This window comes from Hyperoodon ampullatus (assembly GCF_949752795.1).
Source record: "Hyperoodon ampullatus genome assembly, chromosome: 6".
Taxonomy (NCBI): domain Eukaryota; kingdom Metazoa; phylum Chordata; class Mammalia; order Artiodactyla; family Ziphiidae; genus Hyperoodon; species Hyperoodon ampullatus.
Window position 1 is genome coordinate 26634623 of NC_136919.1, and position 15742 is coordinate 26650364.

Here is a 15742-nt window from a genome sequence, read left to right on the forward strand (position 1 = left end):
ATTCTCTGCTTATGCCTGTGCCAGAGGAGAACCATGGCGCCACTGGTAGACCATGGGGCCATAACATGTCAATGAAGAACAACATGAATGCATGTAGTGAGAAAATACATCTTTCTGAAATGACTGAAAAACAGTATCTATGAATTTTTTCTGTAGTTGTTTTTCCTCTTTCTTGATCCTGTTTATTCATAGCAATTAGAGGTATTTATCAGAAGTTTCAGTATCCAGTGGAGGAAAGAGCAGAATCCAATGCACTTTGGGCATGTCATTCTGAGTTCCACCTACCTTGAAATGTTGGGGCAGAGCTTAATGGCCTGGAAGCCACTCAAGAGCAAGTAGTGCTGAGACAAATCCTTCTGCCCACTCTGTGAAGATAAAAGTATAAATCCAACATCATCTAGAAAATATTTCCTTGCAAAGCTGCCATTACCTTTAAAAACCCGGTAGAGAAAAGCCCGAAGGAGAAGCCCTTGGCAAAGACAAGCTGTTTTACCCAATCTCTTGACAGATAATCTCCCGTCATTGCTCTTCAGTCTCTTTGAATCTAGTCTTTGATATTTTCTTTGTAGACAATCATGTGAAGACACACTGTTTTATTTCTTCCTTTCCAGTCTTGGCCTGTCTGCCCACTTCCTTCCTTCCTTCCTCTCCTTCTTTCTTTCTTTCCCTCTTTCTTCTCTTTCCTCTCTTTCCTCTCTTTCCCTTCCCCTCCTCCCTCCTTTCCTTCCCTCCTTCCCTTTCTTCCCTCACTTCCTTTCTTACCTTATTGTGCTGACTAGGGCTTCCAGTGCAACATTGAATAGGAATGGCAAGATCAGACATCCTTACCTTGTTCCCAATATTAGGGAATGGTCTTTCACCACTAAGCATGATGTTGACTGTAGGGTTTTTGTAGATGCCTCTAATGTTAACTTCTTTTTTAAGTTTGCTGAGAATTTTTATAATGAACAGATGTTTATCAAATGGTTGTCTTTAAATCTACCATCTTGCTCTTTTTGTCTGTTTGTCCCATCTATTCTTTGTCCCCTTTTTTCATCTTTTACTCCCTTTTGGATTAATTGCATATTTTTTAAGATTCCATTTTTTCTTTTGTTGGCTTATTAATTATACCTCTGTATTTTTATTTTTAATGGTTGCTTTACAGTTCAGAGTATTTATCTTTAACTTATGACAGTCTACTTTCAAGTAATGTGTTTCCATATATACATACATACATATATATATATATATATATATCACTTCACGTATATTATAAGAACCTTGGACTTCCCTGGTGGCGCAGTGGTTAAGAATCCGCCTGCCAGTGCAGGGGACACGGGTTCAAGCCCTGGTCTGGGAAGATCCCACATGCCGCGGAGCAACTAAGCCCATGTGCCACAACTACTGAGCCTATGCTCTAGAGCCCATGAACCACAACTTCTGAGCCCATGTGCCACAACTACTGAAGCCCACACGCCTGGAGCCCGTGCTCTGCAACAAGAGAAGCCACTGCAATGAGAAGCCTGCGCACTGCAAAGAAGAGTAGCCCCCACTCACCTCAACTAGAGAAAGCCCGCGTGCAGCAACAAAGACCTAACGCAGTCATAAATAAATAAATAGCCTTATAACAGTACACTTCGATTTCCTCTCTCAGGGTCTTTGTAGTATTATTGTAATTTATTTTACTTCTATGTAATATTGTTATTTTTGTTTTAAACAGTGTTATCTTTCAAAGAGATTTTTAAAATAATAAAAATATATTTTATATTTATCTATATATTTGCCAATTTTCAGTGCTGTCACTTTTTTGTAGAACCAGGTTTCTGTCTGGTATCATTTTCCCATTAACCTGAAGGACTTCCTTTAACATTTCTTATAGTACAGGTTTGCTGGTAATGAATTCTGCTTGCTTTTCTGTGTTTGAAAAAAAATGTTTATTTTGCCTTCACTTTAAAAAAATATTTTCCCTGTGTATAGAATTCTAGGTTGAGTTTTAGATTGTTTCAGTACTTTAAAGATGTTGCTCTGGTGTTTTCTGGCTTGCATTGTTTCTCACAAGAAGTCTTCTGTCATTCTTATCTGTGTTGTTCTGTGCTTCACATATCTTTTTTTTTTTTTTCCCCCCCAAGGGAAAGGCATTAATTTTATTCTTCGGTCTTTTAACAGCCATCTCTCTCTTTGAACTCTAGATGCAAAGGTTACAAGGATTACACATATCTTTTTTTCCTCTTGCTGTTTTTAAGATTTTTCTATCACTTATTGTAAGTAATTTTATTATGATGTGCATTAGTTTAGTTTTGTTCATTTTTCTTATTTATGGTATTCCTTGAGTTTCTTGGATCTGTGGGTTTATAATTTTTACCAGATTTGGAAAAGCTTTGGCCACTCATTTTTCTTTTTTTTCTTCCTTACTGGGATATAACTGACATACAGCACTGTGTAAGTTTAAGGTGTACAATATAATGATTTGACTTACATACATCATGAAATGATTATCACAATAAAGTAGTGAAGGTCCATCATCTCATATAGATACAAAATAAAAGAAAAGCATTTTTTCTCTTGTCATGAGATTTAAATTAGGATTTACTTTCTTAACAACTTTCATATATAACATACAGCAGTGTTAATTATATATATTAATCATGGCATACATTACATCCGTAGTACTTATTTATCTTATGACTGGAAGTTTGTACCTTTTGACCATAAACTGTAGGGTTCCTTTATATCTTTAGTTGTGGAAAATCTCTTCTAGCCTTTAAGTCATTCTCATCCATAATTGCTCTGAAATTAGTTGTAATTTCGGTGCACCTATGGGAAGAGGTGAGCTCAGGGTCTTCCTCCTCCACCATCTCAGTCACTGTCTCATTAGTTTTTCAAAATTTTTTTCTCTCCTTTAAGGAGCCCAATTGCATACATAAAATGTTGCTTTCAGTTGGCCTGCGACTCATTGATACTCTATTCATTTATTGTCCATCTTTTTTTCTCTCTCTGTGTTTCATTTTGGATTGATTCTACTTTATATCTTTAAATTTACTAGTCTTTTCTTTGCATTGTCTTACCTTCAATTAAACCCATCCATTGCATTTTTCATTTCAGATACCTTTTTTAATTTTAGGAATTGAATTTTAAAAAATATCTTCCATGTCTCAATATGCTCATGTTTTCTTCGTTCTTAACAACATGGAATATATCATAATAATTTTTAATATCCTTGTCTATTAATTCCATTATCTATCATATCTGAATCTGTTTCTAGTGATTGGTTTTTCTCATTGCAGATCATATTTTCCTGCTTTTTTGCATGCATGGTAATTGTTTATTGGATGCCAGACGTTCTGAACTTGTTGGATACTGAATATTTTTAAATTACTTTGAGTACTTTTGAGCTTTATTTATTCTGAGACACATTTAAGTTACTTGGGAACAGTTTGATCCTTTTGAGGCTCTTTTAAGCTTGCATAGGATCAGAATAGCCTTTATTCCAGGCCCAATTTTTCCCCACGTAGGACAGTGCTTTGGAGTACTCCACCTGATGTCTAGTGTGTTGAGAGATTTTTCCAGTCTGACTTGTGGTCACATGAACTGTTTCTGGCCTTGTGTGATTTTGGGGGATTAGTTTACCTGGTCTTTTCCAGTGGTTCTTTTTCTGACTTCAGGTGGTTTGCTCATGTGCATGTGCTGATCTGTACTCAGCTGAAGCCTCAAAAGGAAAACGCTGCAGATCTCTGGAGCTCTGTCTCAGTATAGTCCTCTCATTTTCAGTTATCTCCTCACATGCAGCTTTTTCCTCTCTGGTACTCTGCTCCACGATTCTTGCAACCCTGACCTCTCTGGACTTTCAACTGTTTCCTTAACATTAATTTTTCTTAAAATGTCGTGACAGATTAGTATTAAGTAATAAATTTTAAAGTCACTTATTTTCAGACATGTATCTTTGGCTTACATTCTTTTTGTTAATATAACACTAAAGGAGCATTTATACTGGGTCTGAAGGCATCAATTAAATTTTTCTTGGAAGCAAAAATAGTTTGATAGTGGTTTTAAATTTATTTGATTGCATAGTGGTTTTAAGTTTATGTTTGGTAAATATATTCTCAATGTAGTCTATTTATTTTTATTGGAGTATGGTTGCTTTACAATGTTGTGTCAGTTTCTACTGTACAGCAAAGTGACTCAGCTATACGTACACATATATCTGCTCTTTTTTGATTTCCTTCCCATTTAGGTCACCACACAGAGCACTGAGTAGAGTTGTGCTGTACAGTAGGTTTTCACTAGTTATCTGTTTTATACATAGTTTCAATAGCATATATATGTCAATCCCAATCTCCCAATTCATCCCACCCTCCTTCCCCCTTGGTGTCCATATGTTTGTTCTGTACATCTGTGTCTCTGTTTCTGCTTTGCAAATAAGATCATCTATACCATTTTTCTAGATTCCACATATATGCATTAATACACAATGTTTGTTTTTCTCTTTCTGACTTATTTCACTCTGTAGATGTAGTCTCTAGGTCCATCTACATCTCTACAAATAGCTCAATTTCATTTCTTTTTATGGCTGAGTAATATTCCATTGTATATATGTACCATGTCTTCTTTATCCATTCATCTGTTGATGGCATTTAGGTTGCTTCCATGTCCTGGCTATTGTAAATAGTGCTGCAGTGAACATTGAGGTGCATGTGTCTTTTTGAATTATGGTTTTCTCAGGGTATATGCCCAGTAGTGGGATTGCTCGGTCATATGGTAGTTCTATTTTTAGTTTTTTAAGGAACCTCCATATTGTTCTCCATAGTCTAGTTATTTTTAAGCTTAATGGCTATTGTTTAGTTCTTAGATGATATAAAAAACAAAAATTCAGGAGTATCAAGAGTTTTTCGCTGCATTATTCACTACCAAATTTAAAGAATATGCAGAATAGGGAATATAAAAATACCCTAGAAAAAATTTTAGAGCTCTACGTTCCTTCCATGTGCATATGGGGCATTTTCATGTTTCTGTGCTTTCAAAGTAGTGTGTGTGTGTGGGTTATACCAAAAATGTGTTTAATGTCATTATTCACATCTGCTAACGTCTTAATTATTTGGGTTTTTTATTTCAACCAAAAATAATGTGTGACATTTGGTGGTGTTTATATTTTATACAAGTATTCCGTCATAATGTTATCACATTTTCCTGTCAAATTTTCCATTATCATGCTCATTAAGTTTCTTGGATGAACTCTGAAAACTAAACATTACTTTGGTAAAAATGAAGACATATATATTAAATGTTCATTCTCATTTTTATATACTTTCTAGTCTGTAGTATCCATGTTACTTTTTCTCAAATCAGATTTTAGTTTTCAATACTTGACTCTATCATTAACAAACGTTTCAAAGTCTTCATGTATAGTAGGAATATCTGATGAATGCTTTTAATCTTTTCATTTTTCACACTCTTTTACATTCTCACTTTTTTCACCTCCAAAGAGTGTGCATTATAGACAAAATACATAATCTTTTTCAGTAAAATAAAGAGTATTTAGTGATTTTTGTTTGTTTTTACCATTTACCAGAATTTTGTGTGTAATGTTTTTGAAAACTTCCTATTGTATGGACTTGGGACAGTTAATTTCCACTACTAAGTCAGTAACTTTTTTAGCTGTTATGTTTACGTTTGGGTGGGTGAGTGGGGATTTTTGAGGTAAATTGAGAATAATCACTTAGTGATAAAAAAAAATTCAGTACCTTTCCCCTTTCTTTCGTATAGTATCAGAGGTGCAGAATCTGGGACAAGTTGCATGAAGAGCATATCAATGCAGGACGTACAGTTCAGGTAAGGCTATTTTATTGTTTCAGGTAAATCAGTATGAAAAAGACAGTCTTAAGGAAATTTTGCTAAAATATATATACCCTTGTAGCTGAATCCTTTTATATGTATTTGTAACTATTTCCTTAAGGATGCATTTTTAGCAGGAATTATTGAATCAGATGTCATACATATTTTTAAGATTTTGATTCATATCACCAAAATTTTCTCCAGAAATGATACATCAACTTACACTTTCACAATGAATGCATTTTACAACACTAGTATTACTCATTCCTCAGATTTTTGCTAATTAGTAGGTTAAAATAACACTGCTTTGTTGTTTTAATCTGGATTTTTTCTTTTATTGCTTTGAAGGGTGAAAGTTTTTTATATGCACCTTGGATAGTAATGTTTTATGTGTGAATTGCCTGTTCATGTCCCTTGCATATATTATATTATGTTGTTGTCTTTTGTCAGAGTTCCTTATAATTTTAAGATATTGGTCTTCTGTTTATAAGATTGTTGCAATAATGTAGTGTTGCAAATATTTTTTTGCTAGCTTTTGGCTTTGTAATAAATTTTAATTATTTTAAATTAATTTTTGAAAGTTGTATATTTACATAGTTAACAGCCAAGTAAAATTAAAAGCCTTATAGAACCCTACCCTTCTCCATCTCCAAGTCCTACTTTTAGGAGACTACTTTAAATCCCTTTGGCCATTTTCCCTGGTATTTAGCTCTTTATTCCTAAATACCATGTGTAGACTGGTATTTCTTCATTAATCAGGTTTAGGCATAGTCTCTTCACTTCTTGCTATAGGAGATGCAGATCTAGCTTTCCACCCTACTCTCCTAATTCCTTTCCCCCCTATAATTACATATATTATAATTTCTGGTTAAATTAGTGATCAATATCTCATTATTTTGATTATAAAGGTATTGTTTCTTGCTAAGCCAAATAGTGACATACACTACAGCCTTTTGCTTTTTTTCCCTTAAAGTGTCACTTTCACTCTAATGACTTTTTAAACGTGTTTAGTGTTTTTTGTTTTTAATTGAGATATAGTTGATGTACAATATTATATGAGTTATAGGTGTACAACATAGTGATTCACAATTTTTAAAGGTTATACTCCATTTATAGTTATTATAAAATATTGGCTATATTTCGTGTTGTACAAGGATATATTTATCCTTGTAGCTTATTTATTTTATACATAACAGTTTGTACCTCTTAGTCCCCTACCCCTATCTTGCTCCACCACCTTTCCCTCTCCCCACTGGTAACCATCAGCTTGTTCTCTATATCTGTGAGTCTGTTTCCTTATTGTTATATTCACTAGTTTGTTTTATTTTTTAGATTCTACATATAAGTGATATCATACAGTATTTGTCTTTCTCTGTCTTTTGACTTGTTTCACTTATACCCTCTAAGTCTATCCATGTTGTTGCAAATGGCAAAATTTCATTCTTTTTTATGGCCGAGTAGTATTCCAGTGTGTGTTTTTGTGTGTGTGTGTGTGTGTGTGTGTGTGTATACCACATCTTCTTTATCCATTCATCAGTTGATGGACACTTAGGTTGCTTCCATATCTTGGCTATTGTAAATAATGCTGATATGAACATTGGGGTGCATGTATCTTTCTGAATTAGTGTTTTTGGATTTTTTTGGACATATACCCAGGAGTGGAATTGCTGGGTAATATGGTAGTTTTATTTTTAGATTTTTGAGAAACTGCTGTACAGTTTCCACAGTGACCATGCTAGTTTACATTCCCACTAACAGTGTATGAGGGTTCCCTTTTCCCCACATCCTTACCAGCATTTATTTGTGGTCTTTTTGATGATAGCCATCTGGCAGGTGTGAGATGATATCTCATTGTAGTTTTAATTTGCATTTCTCTGATGATTAACAGTGTTTAGCATCTTTTCATGTGCCTGTTGGCCATCTGTATGTCTTCTTTGGAAAAATGTCTATTTAGGTCTTCCGCCCATTTCTTAATTGAGGTGTTTGGGGGTTTTTTGATGTTGAGTTGTATGAGCTGTTTATCACATTTTGGATATAAACTCCTTATTGGTCATATCATTAGCAAATATTTTCTCCCATTAAGTAGGTTGTCTTTTCATTTTGCCAATGGTTTCTTTTGCTGTGCAAAAGCTTTTAAGTTTAATTAGGTCCCATTTTTTAATTTTTGCTTTTATTTCCTTTTCTTTAGGAGACAGATCCAAAAAAATATTGCTATGATTTATGTCAGAGTGTTCTGCCTATGTTTTTCTTCTAGAAGTCTTATGGTTTCTGGTCTTACATTTAGGTCTTTAATCCATTTTGAGTTTATTTTTGTATATGGTGTTAGAGAATGTTTTGATGTCATTCTTTTACATGTAGTTGTCCAGTTTTCCCAGCACCATTTATTGAAGAGGCTGTTTTTCTCCACTGTATATTCTTGCCTCCATTGTTGTGGATTCATTGACCACGAGTGTGTGGGTTTATTTCTGGGCTCTCTGTTCCATTGATCTAAATGTCTGTTTTTGTGCCAGTACCGTACTGTTTTGATTACTGTAGCTTTGGAGTATAGCCTGAAGTCAGGAAGCATGATTCCTCCAGCTCTGTTCTTTCTCAGGATTGTTTTGGCTTTTTGGAGCCTTTTGTGTTTGCATACAAATTTTAAAATTATTTGTTCTAGTACTGCAAAAAATGCCCTTGGTATCTTGATAGGGATTGCACTGAATCTGTAGATTGCCTTGGCTAGTATGGTCATTTTAACAATATTAACTCTTCCAGTCCATGTACGTGGTATATCTTTCCATCTGTTTGTATCATCTTCAGTTTCTTTCATTAGTATCTTATAGTTTTCTGAGTACAGATCTTTTACCACCTTAGGTAGGTTTATCCCTAGGTGTTTTATTCTTTTCGCTGCAGTGGTGAGTGGAATTGTTTCCTTAATTTCTCTTTCTGATAGTTTGTTGTTAGTATATAGAAATGCAACAGATTTCTATATACTAATTTTGCATCCTGCAACTTTACCAAATTCATTGAGCTCTGGTAATTTGCTGGTGGCGTGTTTAGGATTTTCTGTGTGTAGTATCATGTCACCTGCAAATAGTGACAGTTTTACTTTTTCCTTTTCAGTTTGGTTTCCTTTTATTTCTTTTTCTTGTCTGATTGCTGTGGCTAGGACTTCCAATACTATGTTGAATAAAAGTGCTAAGAGTGGACATCCTTGTCTTGTTCCTAACCTTAGAGGAAATGGTTTCCTCTTTTTACTGTTAACTATGATGTTAGCTGTCCTTTTGCTTCTTTGGAGTTAATACTTTTCTCACTTTTTTATATTGCCGGGGTTTTTATGTATTTTTAGTTAATTTTTTTTAAGTGCTCCACATTTCTGCCACATGCTGTCAATATTTTTCATGTGTTCAAATACATCACTTCCATTCTTTATCCTAAAGACTCCTCCCTGAAGCCCTTCTTCCTCCAATTCCAATCTGGACTCACTTTCTAGGCTTGTTGCACAGCTGTTGTTCTAGGACTTCCCTCAGCTCCTCCTGTGTGGGGTTCCTGTTTTTCCTGGCTATCATGTCTTCTTTATTTTGGGCTTACTCTGTTATTTTGTTGGAATACATCTTTCAATAGCTTTCAAGTAAGGGTACCTTAGAGGTAAATTTTTAATTTATTATGTGTCTGATAAACACCTTTATTCTCCCCTCACATGTGATTGCTACTTTGAGTAGGTATAGAATTCTCTTTCAATATTGAAGGCTTTCTAGGCTTTCTAGTTTAGTGTTGCTCTTAAAAAAGCAGATATCATCTAGTTTCCTTATCTTTGTATAAGACCAATTTTTTTTTCTCTTTGGGAACTTTTGTGATCTGTTTATTGTGGTGTTCTGAAGTTTGATAATATTATGTGCTTTGTGTTGGACCCTTTCAATCTAAAAACTCATGGTTTTAGTTCTGGGAATTTTCTTAAATAATTTATTTGATGATTTATTCCTCTTTGTTTTTTGTTATTCTCTCTCTCTCTTTTTTAAATTCTTTTATTGCAAGGGTCAGCAAACTATAGCTCACAGGCCAGATCTTGCCTGCTGTCTGCCCCATTTGTTTATGTACTGTCTTTGGCTGCTTTCATAGTACAACAGCAGAGTTGTTTGTTTGCAACAAGAGACCATATGGTCTGCAAAGCCTAAACTATCTACTGTCTGGCCCTTTGAAGAAAAAGTTTGCTGATCCCTATTCTGTTGGATGGAAGACTCTTGGATTGCTAGTCTAATTTTCTGTTCTATTTTCTGAGAGATTTCCTCAGCTTTATTTTCAATTCTTTCTACTGAATTCTTTATTTCTATTACAATATTTATTTTCCAAGAGCTTTTTCTTTTCTTCTTATTTTTCGTAGCACTTTATCTTTGGACATAAAAATATTTCCTGCTTTTCTGAGACACTAAAAAGCTGATTGCTTGTCTCCTGGTGGACTTCACCAAAGGTGCTTTGGTAGGCTGTCAATTTCCTTGGAGCAACCTCCAAGTGTCAGTATCTAGAGGTTGTTCTGGTTTAGTTTTCCAAAGAAGAATCCTCATTTTCCCCCAGGGTAAGTAGGCACTTATTTCCTAATTATAGAAGCAGCTTAGATGAAGGCTCCTGTGCTTTCATTGTTTAGTACAGTCTTTCATATGAATTCCATTTTTCAGTCCTGTGCCTGGTGTTTCTTTTTTTTTTTAATACATCTTTATTGGAGTATAGTTGCTTTACAATGTTGTGTTAGTTTCTGCTGTATAACAAAGTGAATCAGCTATATGTATACATATATCCCCAAATCCCCTCCCTCTTGCATCTCCCTCCCACCCTCCCTGTGCTCCACAAAGCATGGAGCTGATCTCCCTGTGCTATGTGGCTGCTTCCCACTAGCTATCTCTTTTACATTTGGTACTGTATACATGTCAATGCCACTCTCTCACTTCGGCCAAGCTTACCCTTCCCTCTCCATGTCTGCAAGTCCATTCTCTAAGTCTGTGTCTTTATTCCTGTCCTGCCCCTAGGTTCTTCAGAACCATTTATATGTGTTAGCATATATGTGTTAGATTCCATATATATGTGCTAGCATACGGCATTTGTTTTTCTCCTTCTGACTTACTTCACTCTGTATGACAGACTCTAGGTCCGTCCACCTCACTACAAATAACTCAATTTCATTTCTTTTTATGGCTGAGTAATACTCTATTGTATATATGTGCCGCATCTTCTTTTTCCATTCATCTGTTGATGGACACTTAGGTTGCTTCCATGACCTGGCTATTGTAAATAGAGCTGCAATGAACACTGTAGTACATGACTGTTTTTGAATTATGGTTTTCTCAGGGTATATGCCCAGTAGTGAGATTGCTGGGTTGTATGGTAGTTCTGTGTTTAGTTTTTTAAGGAACCTCCATACTATTCTCCATAGTGAGTGTATTACTTTACATTCCCACCAACAGTGCAAGAGGGTTCCCTTTTCTCCACACCCTCTCCAGCATTTATTGTTTGTAGATTTTTTGATGATGGCCATTCTGACTGCTGTGAGAATTACAACTGGATTGTATAAATATACCTCATTGTAGTTTTTTTTTTTTTTTTTTTTTTTTTGCAATATGCGGGCCTCTCACTGTTGTGGCCTCTCCCGTTGCAGAGCCCAGGCTCCGGACGTGCAGGCCCAGCGGCCATGGCTCACGGGCCCAGCTGCCCTGCGGCACGTGGGACCCTCCCGGACCAGGGCACGAACCCGTGTCCCCTGCATCGGCAGGCAGACTCTCAACCACTGCGCCACCAGGGAAGCCCCTCATTGTAGTTTTGATTTGCATTTCTCTAATGATTAGTGATGTTGAGCATCCTTTCATGTGTTTCTTGGCAATCTGTATATCTTCTTTGGAGAAATGTCTATTTAGGTCTTCTGCCCATTTTTGGATTGGGTAGTTTGTTTTTCTGATATTCAGCTGCATGACCTGCTTGAATATTTTGGAGATTAATCCTTTGTCAGTTGCTTTATTTGCAAATATTTTCTCCCATTCTGAGGGTTGTCTTTTCATCTTGTTTATCGTTTCCTTGGCTGTACAAAAGCTTTGAAGTTTCATTAGGTCCCATTTGTTTATTTTTGTTTGTATTTCCATTTCTCTAGGAGGTGGGTCAAAAAGGATCTTGCTGTGATTTATGTCATAGAGTGTTCTGCCTATGTTTTCCTCTAAGAGTTTTATAGTGTCTGGCCTTACATTTAGGTCTTTAATCCATTTGGAGTTTATTTTTGTGTATGGTGTAACAGAGTGTTCTAATTTCATTCTTTTACATGTAGCTGTCCAGTTTCCCCAGCACCACTTATTGAAGAGGCTGTCTTTTCTCCATTGTATATTCTTGCCTCGTTTATCCAAGATAAGATGACCATATGTACGTGGGTTTACCTCTGGGCTTTCTATCCTGTTCCATTGATCTATATTTCTGTTTTTGTGCCAGTACCATACTGTCTTGATTACTGTAGCTTTGTAGTATAGTCTGAAGTCAGGGACCCTGATTCCTCCAGCTCCGTTTTTCTTTCTCAAGATTGCTTTGCCTATTTGGGGTCTTTAGTGTTTCCATACAAATTGTGAAATTTTTTGCTCTAGTTCTGTGAAAAATGCCAGTGGTAGTTTGATAGGGATTGCATTGAATCTGTAGATTGCTTTGGGTAGTATATTCATTTTCATAATGTTGATTCCTCCAATCCAAAAACATGGTATATCTCTCCATCTGTTTGTATCATCTTTAATTTCTTTCATCAGTGTCTTATAGTTTTCTGTATACAGGTCTTTTGTCTCCTTAGGTAGGTTTATTCCTAGGTATTTTATTCTTTTTGTTACAGTGGTAAATGGGAGTGTTTCCTTAATTTCTCTTTCAGATTTCTCATCATTAGTGTATAGGAATACAAGAGATTTCTGTGCATTAATTTTGTATCCTGCTACTTTACCAAATTCACCTATTAGTTATAGTAGTTTTCTGGTAGTATCTTTAGGATTCTCTATGTGTAGTATCACGTCATCAGCAAACAGTGACAGTTTTACTTCTTCTTTTCCAATTTGGATTCCTTTTATTTCTTTTTCTTCTCTGATTGCTGTGGCTAAAACTTCCAAAACTATGTTGAATAATAGTGGTGAGAGTGGGCAGCCTTGTCCTTTTCCTGATTTTGGTGGAAATGGTTTCAGTTTTTCACCACTGAGAATGATGTTGGCTGTGGGTTTGTCATATACACCCTTTATTATGTTGAGATAAGTTCCCTCTATGCCTACTTTCTGGAGGGTTTTTAATCACAAATGGGTGTTGAATTTTATTGAAAGCTTCTCCTGCGTCTATTGAGATGATCGTATGTTTTTTTTTTTTTTTTTTTTTTTTTTTTTGCGGTACGCGGGCCTCTCACTGTTGTGGCCTCTCCCGTTGTGGAGCACAGGCTCCGGACGCGCAGGCCCAGCGGCCATGGCTCACGGGCCCAGCCGCTCCACGGCACGTGAGATCTTCCCGGACCGGGGCACGAACCCGCGTCCCCTGCATCGGCAGGTGGACTCTCAACCACTGCGCCACCAGGGAAGCCCGATCATATGGTTTTTATCATTCAGTTTTGTTAACGTGGTGTATCACACTGATTGATTTGTGTATATTGAAGAATCCTTGCATTCCTGGGATAAACCCCACTTGATCATGGTGTATGATCCTTTTACTGTGCTGTTGGATTCTGTTTGCTAGTATTTTGTTGAGGATTTTTGCATGTATATTCATCAGTGATATTGGCCTGTAGTTTTCTTTTTTTGTGACATCTTTGTCTGGTTTTGGTAGCAGGGTGATGGTGCCCTCATAGAATGAGTTTGGGAGTGTTCTTCCCTCTGATATATTTTGGAAGAGTTTGAGAAGGATAGGTGTTAGCTCTTCTCTATAAATGTTTGATAGAATTCGCCTGTGAATCCATCTGGTCCTGGGCTTTTGTTTGTTGGAAGATTTTAAATCACAGTTTCAACTTCAGTGCTTGTGATTGGTCTGTTTATATTTTCTATTTGTTCCTGGTTCAGTCTCAGAAGGTTGTGCTTTTCTAAGAATTTGTCTATTTCTTCCAGGTTGTCTGGCATATAGTTGCTTGTAGTAATCTCTCATGATCCTTTGTATTTCTGCAGTGTCAGTTGTTACTTTTTGTTTTTCCCTTCTAATTCTGTTGATTTGTCTTCTCCCTTTTTTTTCTTGATGAGTCTGGACAATGGTTTATCAGTTTTGTTTATCTTCTCAAAGAACCAGCTTTTAGTTTTATTGATCTTTGCTATTGTTTCCTTCATTTCTTTTTCATTTATTTCTGCTCTGATCTTTATGATTTCTTTCCTTCTGCTGACTTTGGGTTTTTTTAAATTCTTCTTTCTCTAATTGCTTTAGGTGTAAGGTTAGTTTGTTTATTTGGATGTTTCTTGTTTCTTGAGGTAAGATTGTATTGCTCTAAACTTCTGTCTTAGAACTGCTTTTGCTGCATCGCATAGGTTTTGGGTTGTTGTGTTTTCATTGTCATTTGTTTCTAGGTGTTTTTTTTTTTTTTTTTTTTTTTTTTTGGCTGTGTTGGGTCTTTGTTGCTGCGCGCAGGCTTTCTCAAGTTGCGGTGAGCGGGGGCTACTCTTCGTTGCAGTGTGCAGGCTTCTCATTGCGGTGGCTTCTCTTGTTGCAGAGCACAGGCTCTAGGTGCAGGGGCTTCAGTAGTCGTGCCTTATGAGCTCTAGAGCGCAGGCTCAGTAGTTGTGGCGCATGGGCTTAGTTGCTCCGCATCATGTGGGAATCTTCCCGGAGCAGGGCTCGAACCCGTGTCCCCTGCAATGGCAGGTGGATTCTTAACCACTGTGCCACCAGGGAAGCCCCCTAGGTATTTTTTGATTTCTTCAGTGATCTCTTGGTTATTTAGTAGTGTATTGTTTAGCCTCCATGTGTTTGTACTTTTTACAGTTTTTTTTTCCTGTAATTGCTATCTAGTCTCATAGCGTTGTGGGCAGAAAAGATACTTGATACGATTTCAATTTTCATAAATTTACCAAGGCTTGATTTGTGACCCAAGATATGATCTATCCTGGGGAGTGTTCCATGAGCACTTGAGAATGTCCTATAAATATCAATTAAGTCCATCGTGTTTAATGTATCATTTAAAGCCTGTGTTTCCTTATTATTTTCATTTTGGATGATCTGTCCATTGGTGAAAGAGGGATGTTAAAGTCCCCTATTATTATTGTGTTACTGTCGATTTCCCCTTTTATGGCTGTTAGTATTCGCCTTATGTATTGAGGTGCTCCTATGTTGGGTGCATAAATATTTACCATTGTTGTATCTTCTTGGATTGATCCCTTGATCATTCTGTAGTGTCCTTCTTTGTCTCTTGTAATAGTCTTTATTTTAAAGTCTATTTTGTCTGATACGAGAATTGCTACTCCAGCTTTGTTTTGATTTCCATTTGCATGGAATATCTTTTCCATCACCTCACTTTCAGTCTGTATATGTCCCTAGGTCTGAAGTGGGTCTCTTGTAGACAGCATATATACGGGTCCTGTTTTTGTATCCATTCAGCCAGTGTGTGTCTTTTGGTTGGAGCATTTAATCCGTTTACATTTAAGGTAATAATTGATATGTATGTTCCTATTACCATTTTCTTAATTGTTTTGGGTTTGTTATTGTAGGTGTTTTCCTTCCCTTGTGTTTCCTGCCTAGAGAAGTTCCTTTAGCATTTGCTGTAGAGTTGGTCTGGTGCTGCTGAATTCTCTTAGCTTTTGCCTGTCTGTTAACGTTTTAATTTCTCCATCAAATCTGAATGAGATCCTTGCTGGGTAGAGTCATCTTGGTTGTAGCTTTTTCCCTTTCATCACTTTAAATATGTCTTGCCAGTCCCTTCAGGCTTGCAGAGTTTCTGCTGAAAGATCAACTATTAACCTTATGGGGATGCCCTTGTATGTTATTTGTTGCT

At 36.3% G+C, this 15742-nt stretch overlaps 1 protein-coding gene across 1 annotated transcript in view; it reads left to right on the forward strand.

The window, feature by feature from the left end:
- The window catches only part of STX17 (syntaxin 17), a gene marked incomplete at its 3' end in the record, with an annotated part of 81901 nt that overhangs the window by 15285 nt on the left and 50874 nt on the right, over positions 1 to 15742 (forward strand). Inside the window, exon 3 of the mRNA XM_079705720.1 lies at positions 5740 to 5805. Coding sequence (XP_079561846.1) covers positions 5740 to 5805 — 66 coding nt within the window. The remainder of the gene's footprint in view (positions 1 to 5739; positions 5806 to 15742) is intronic.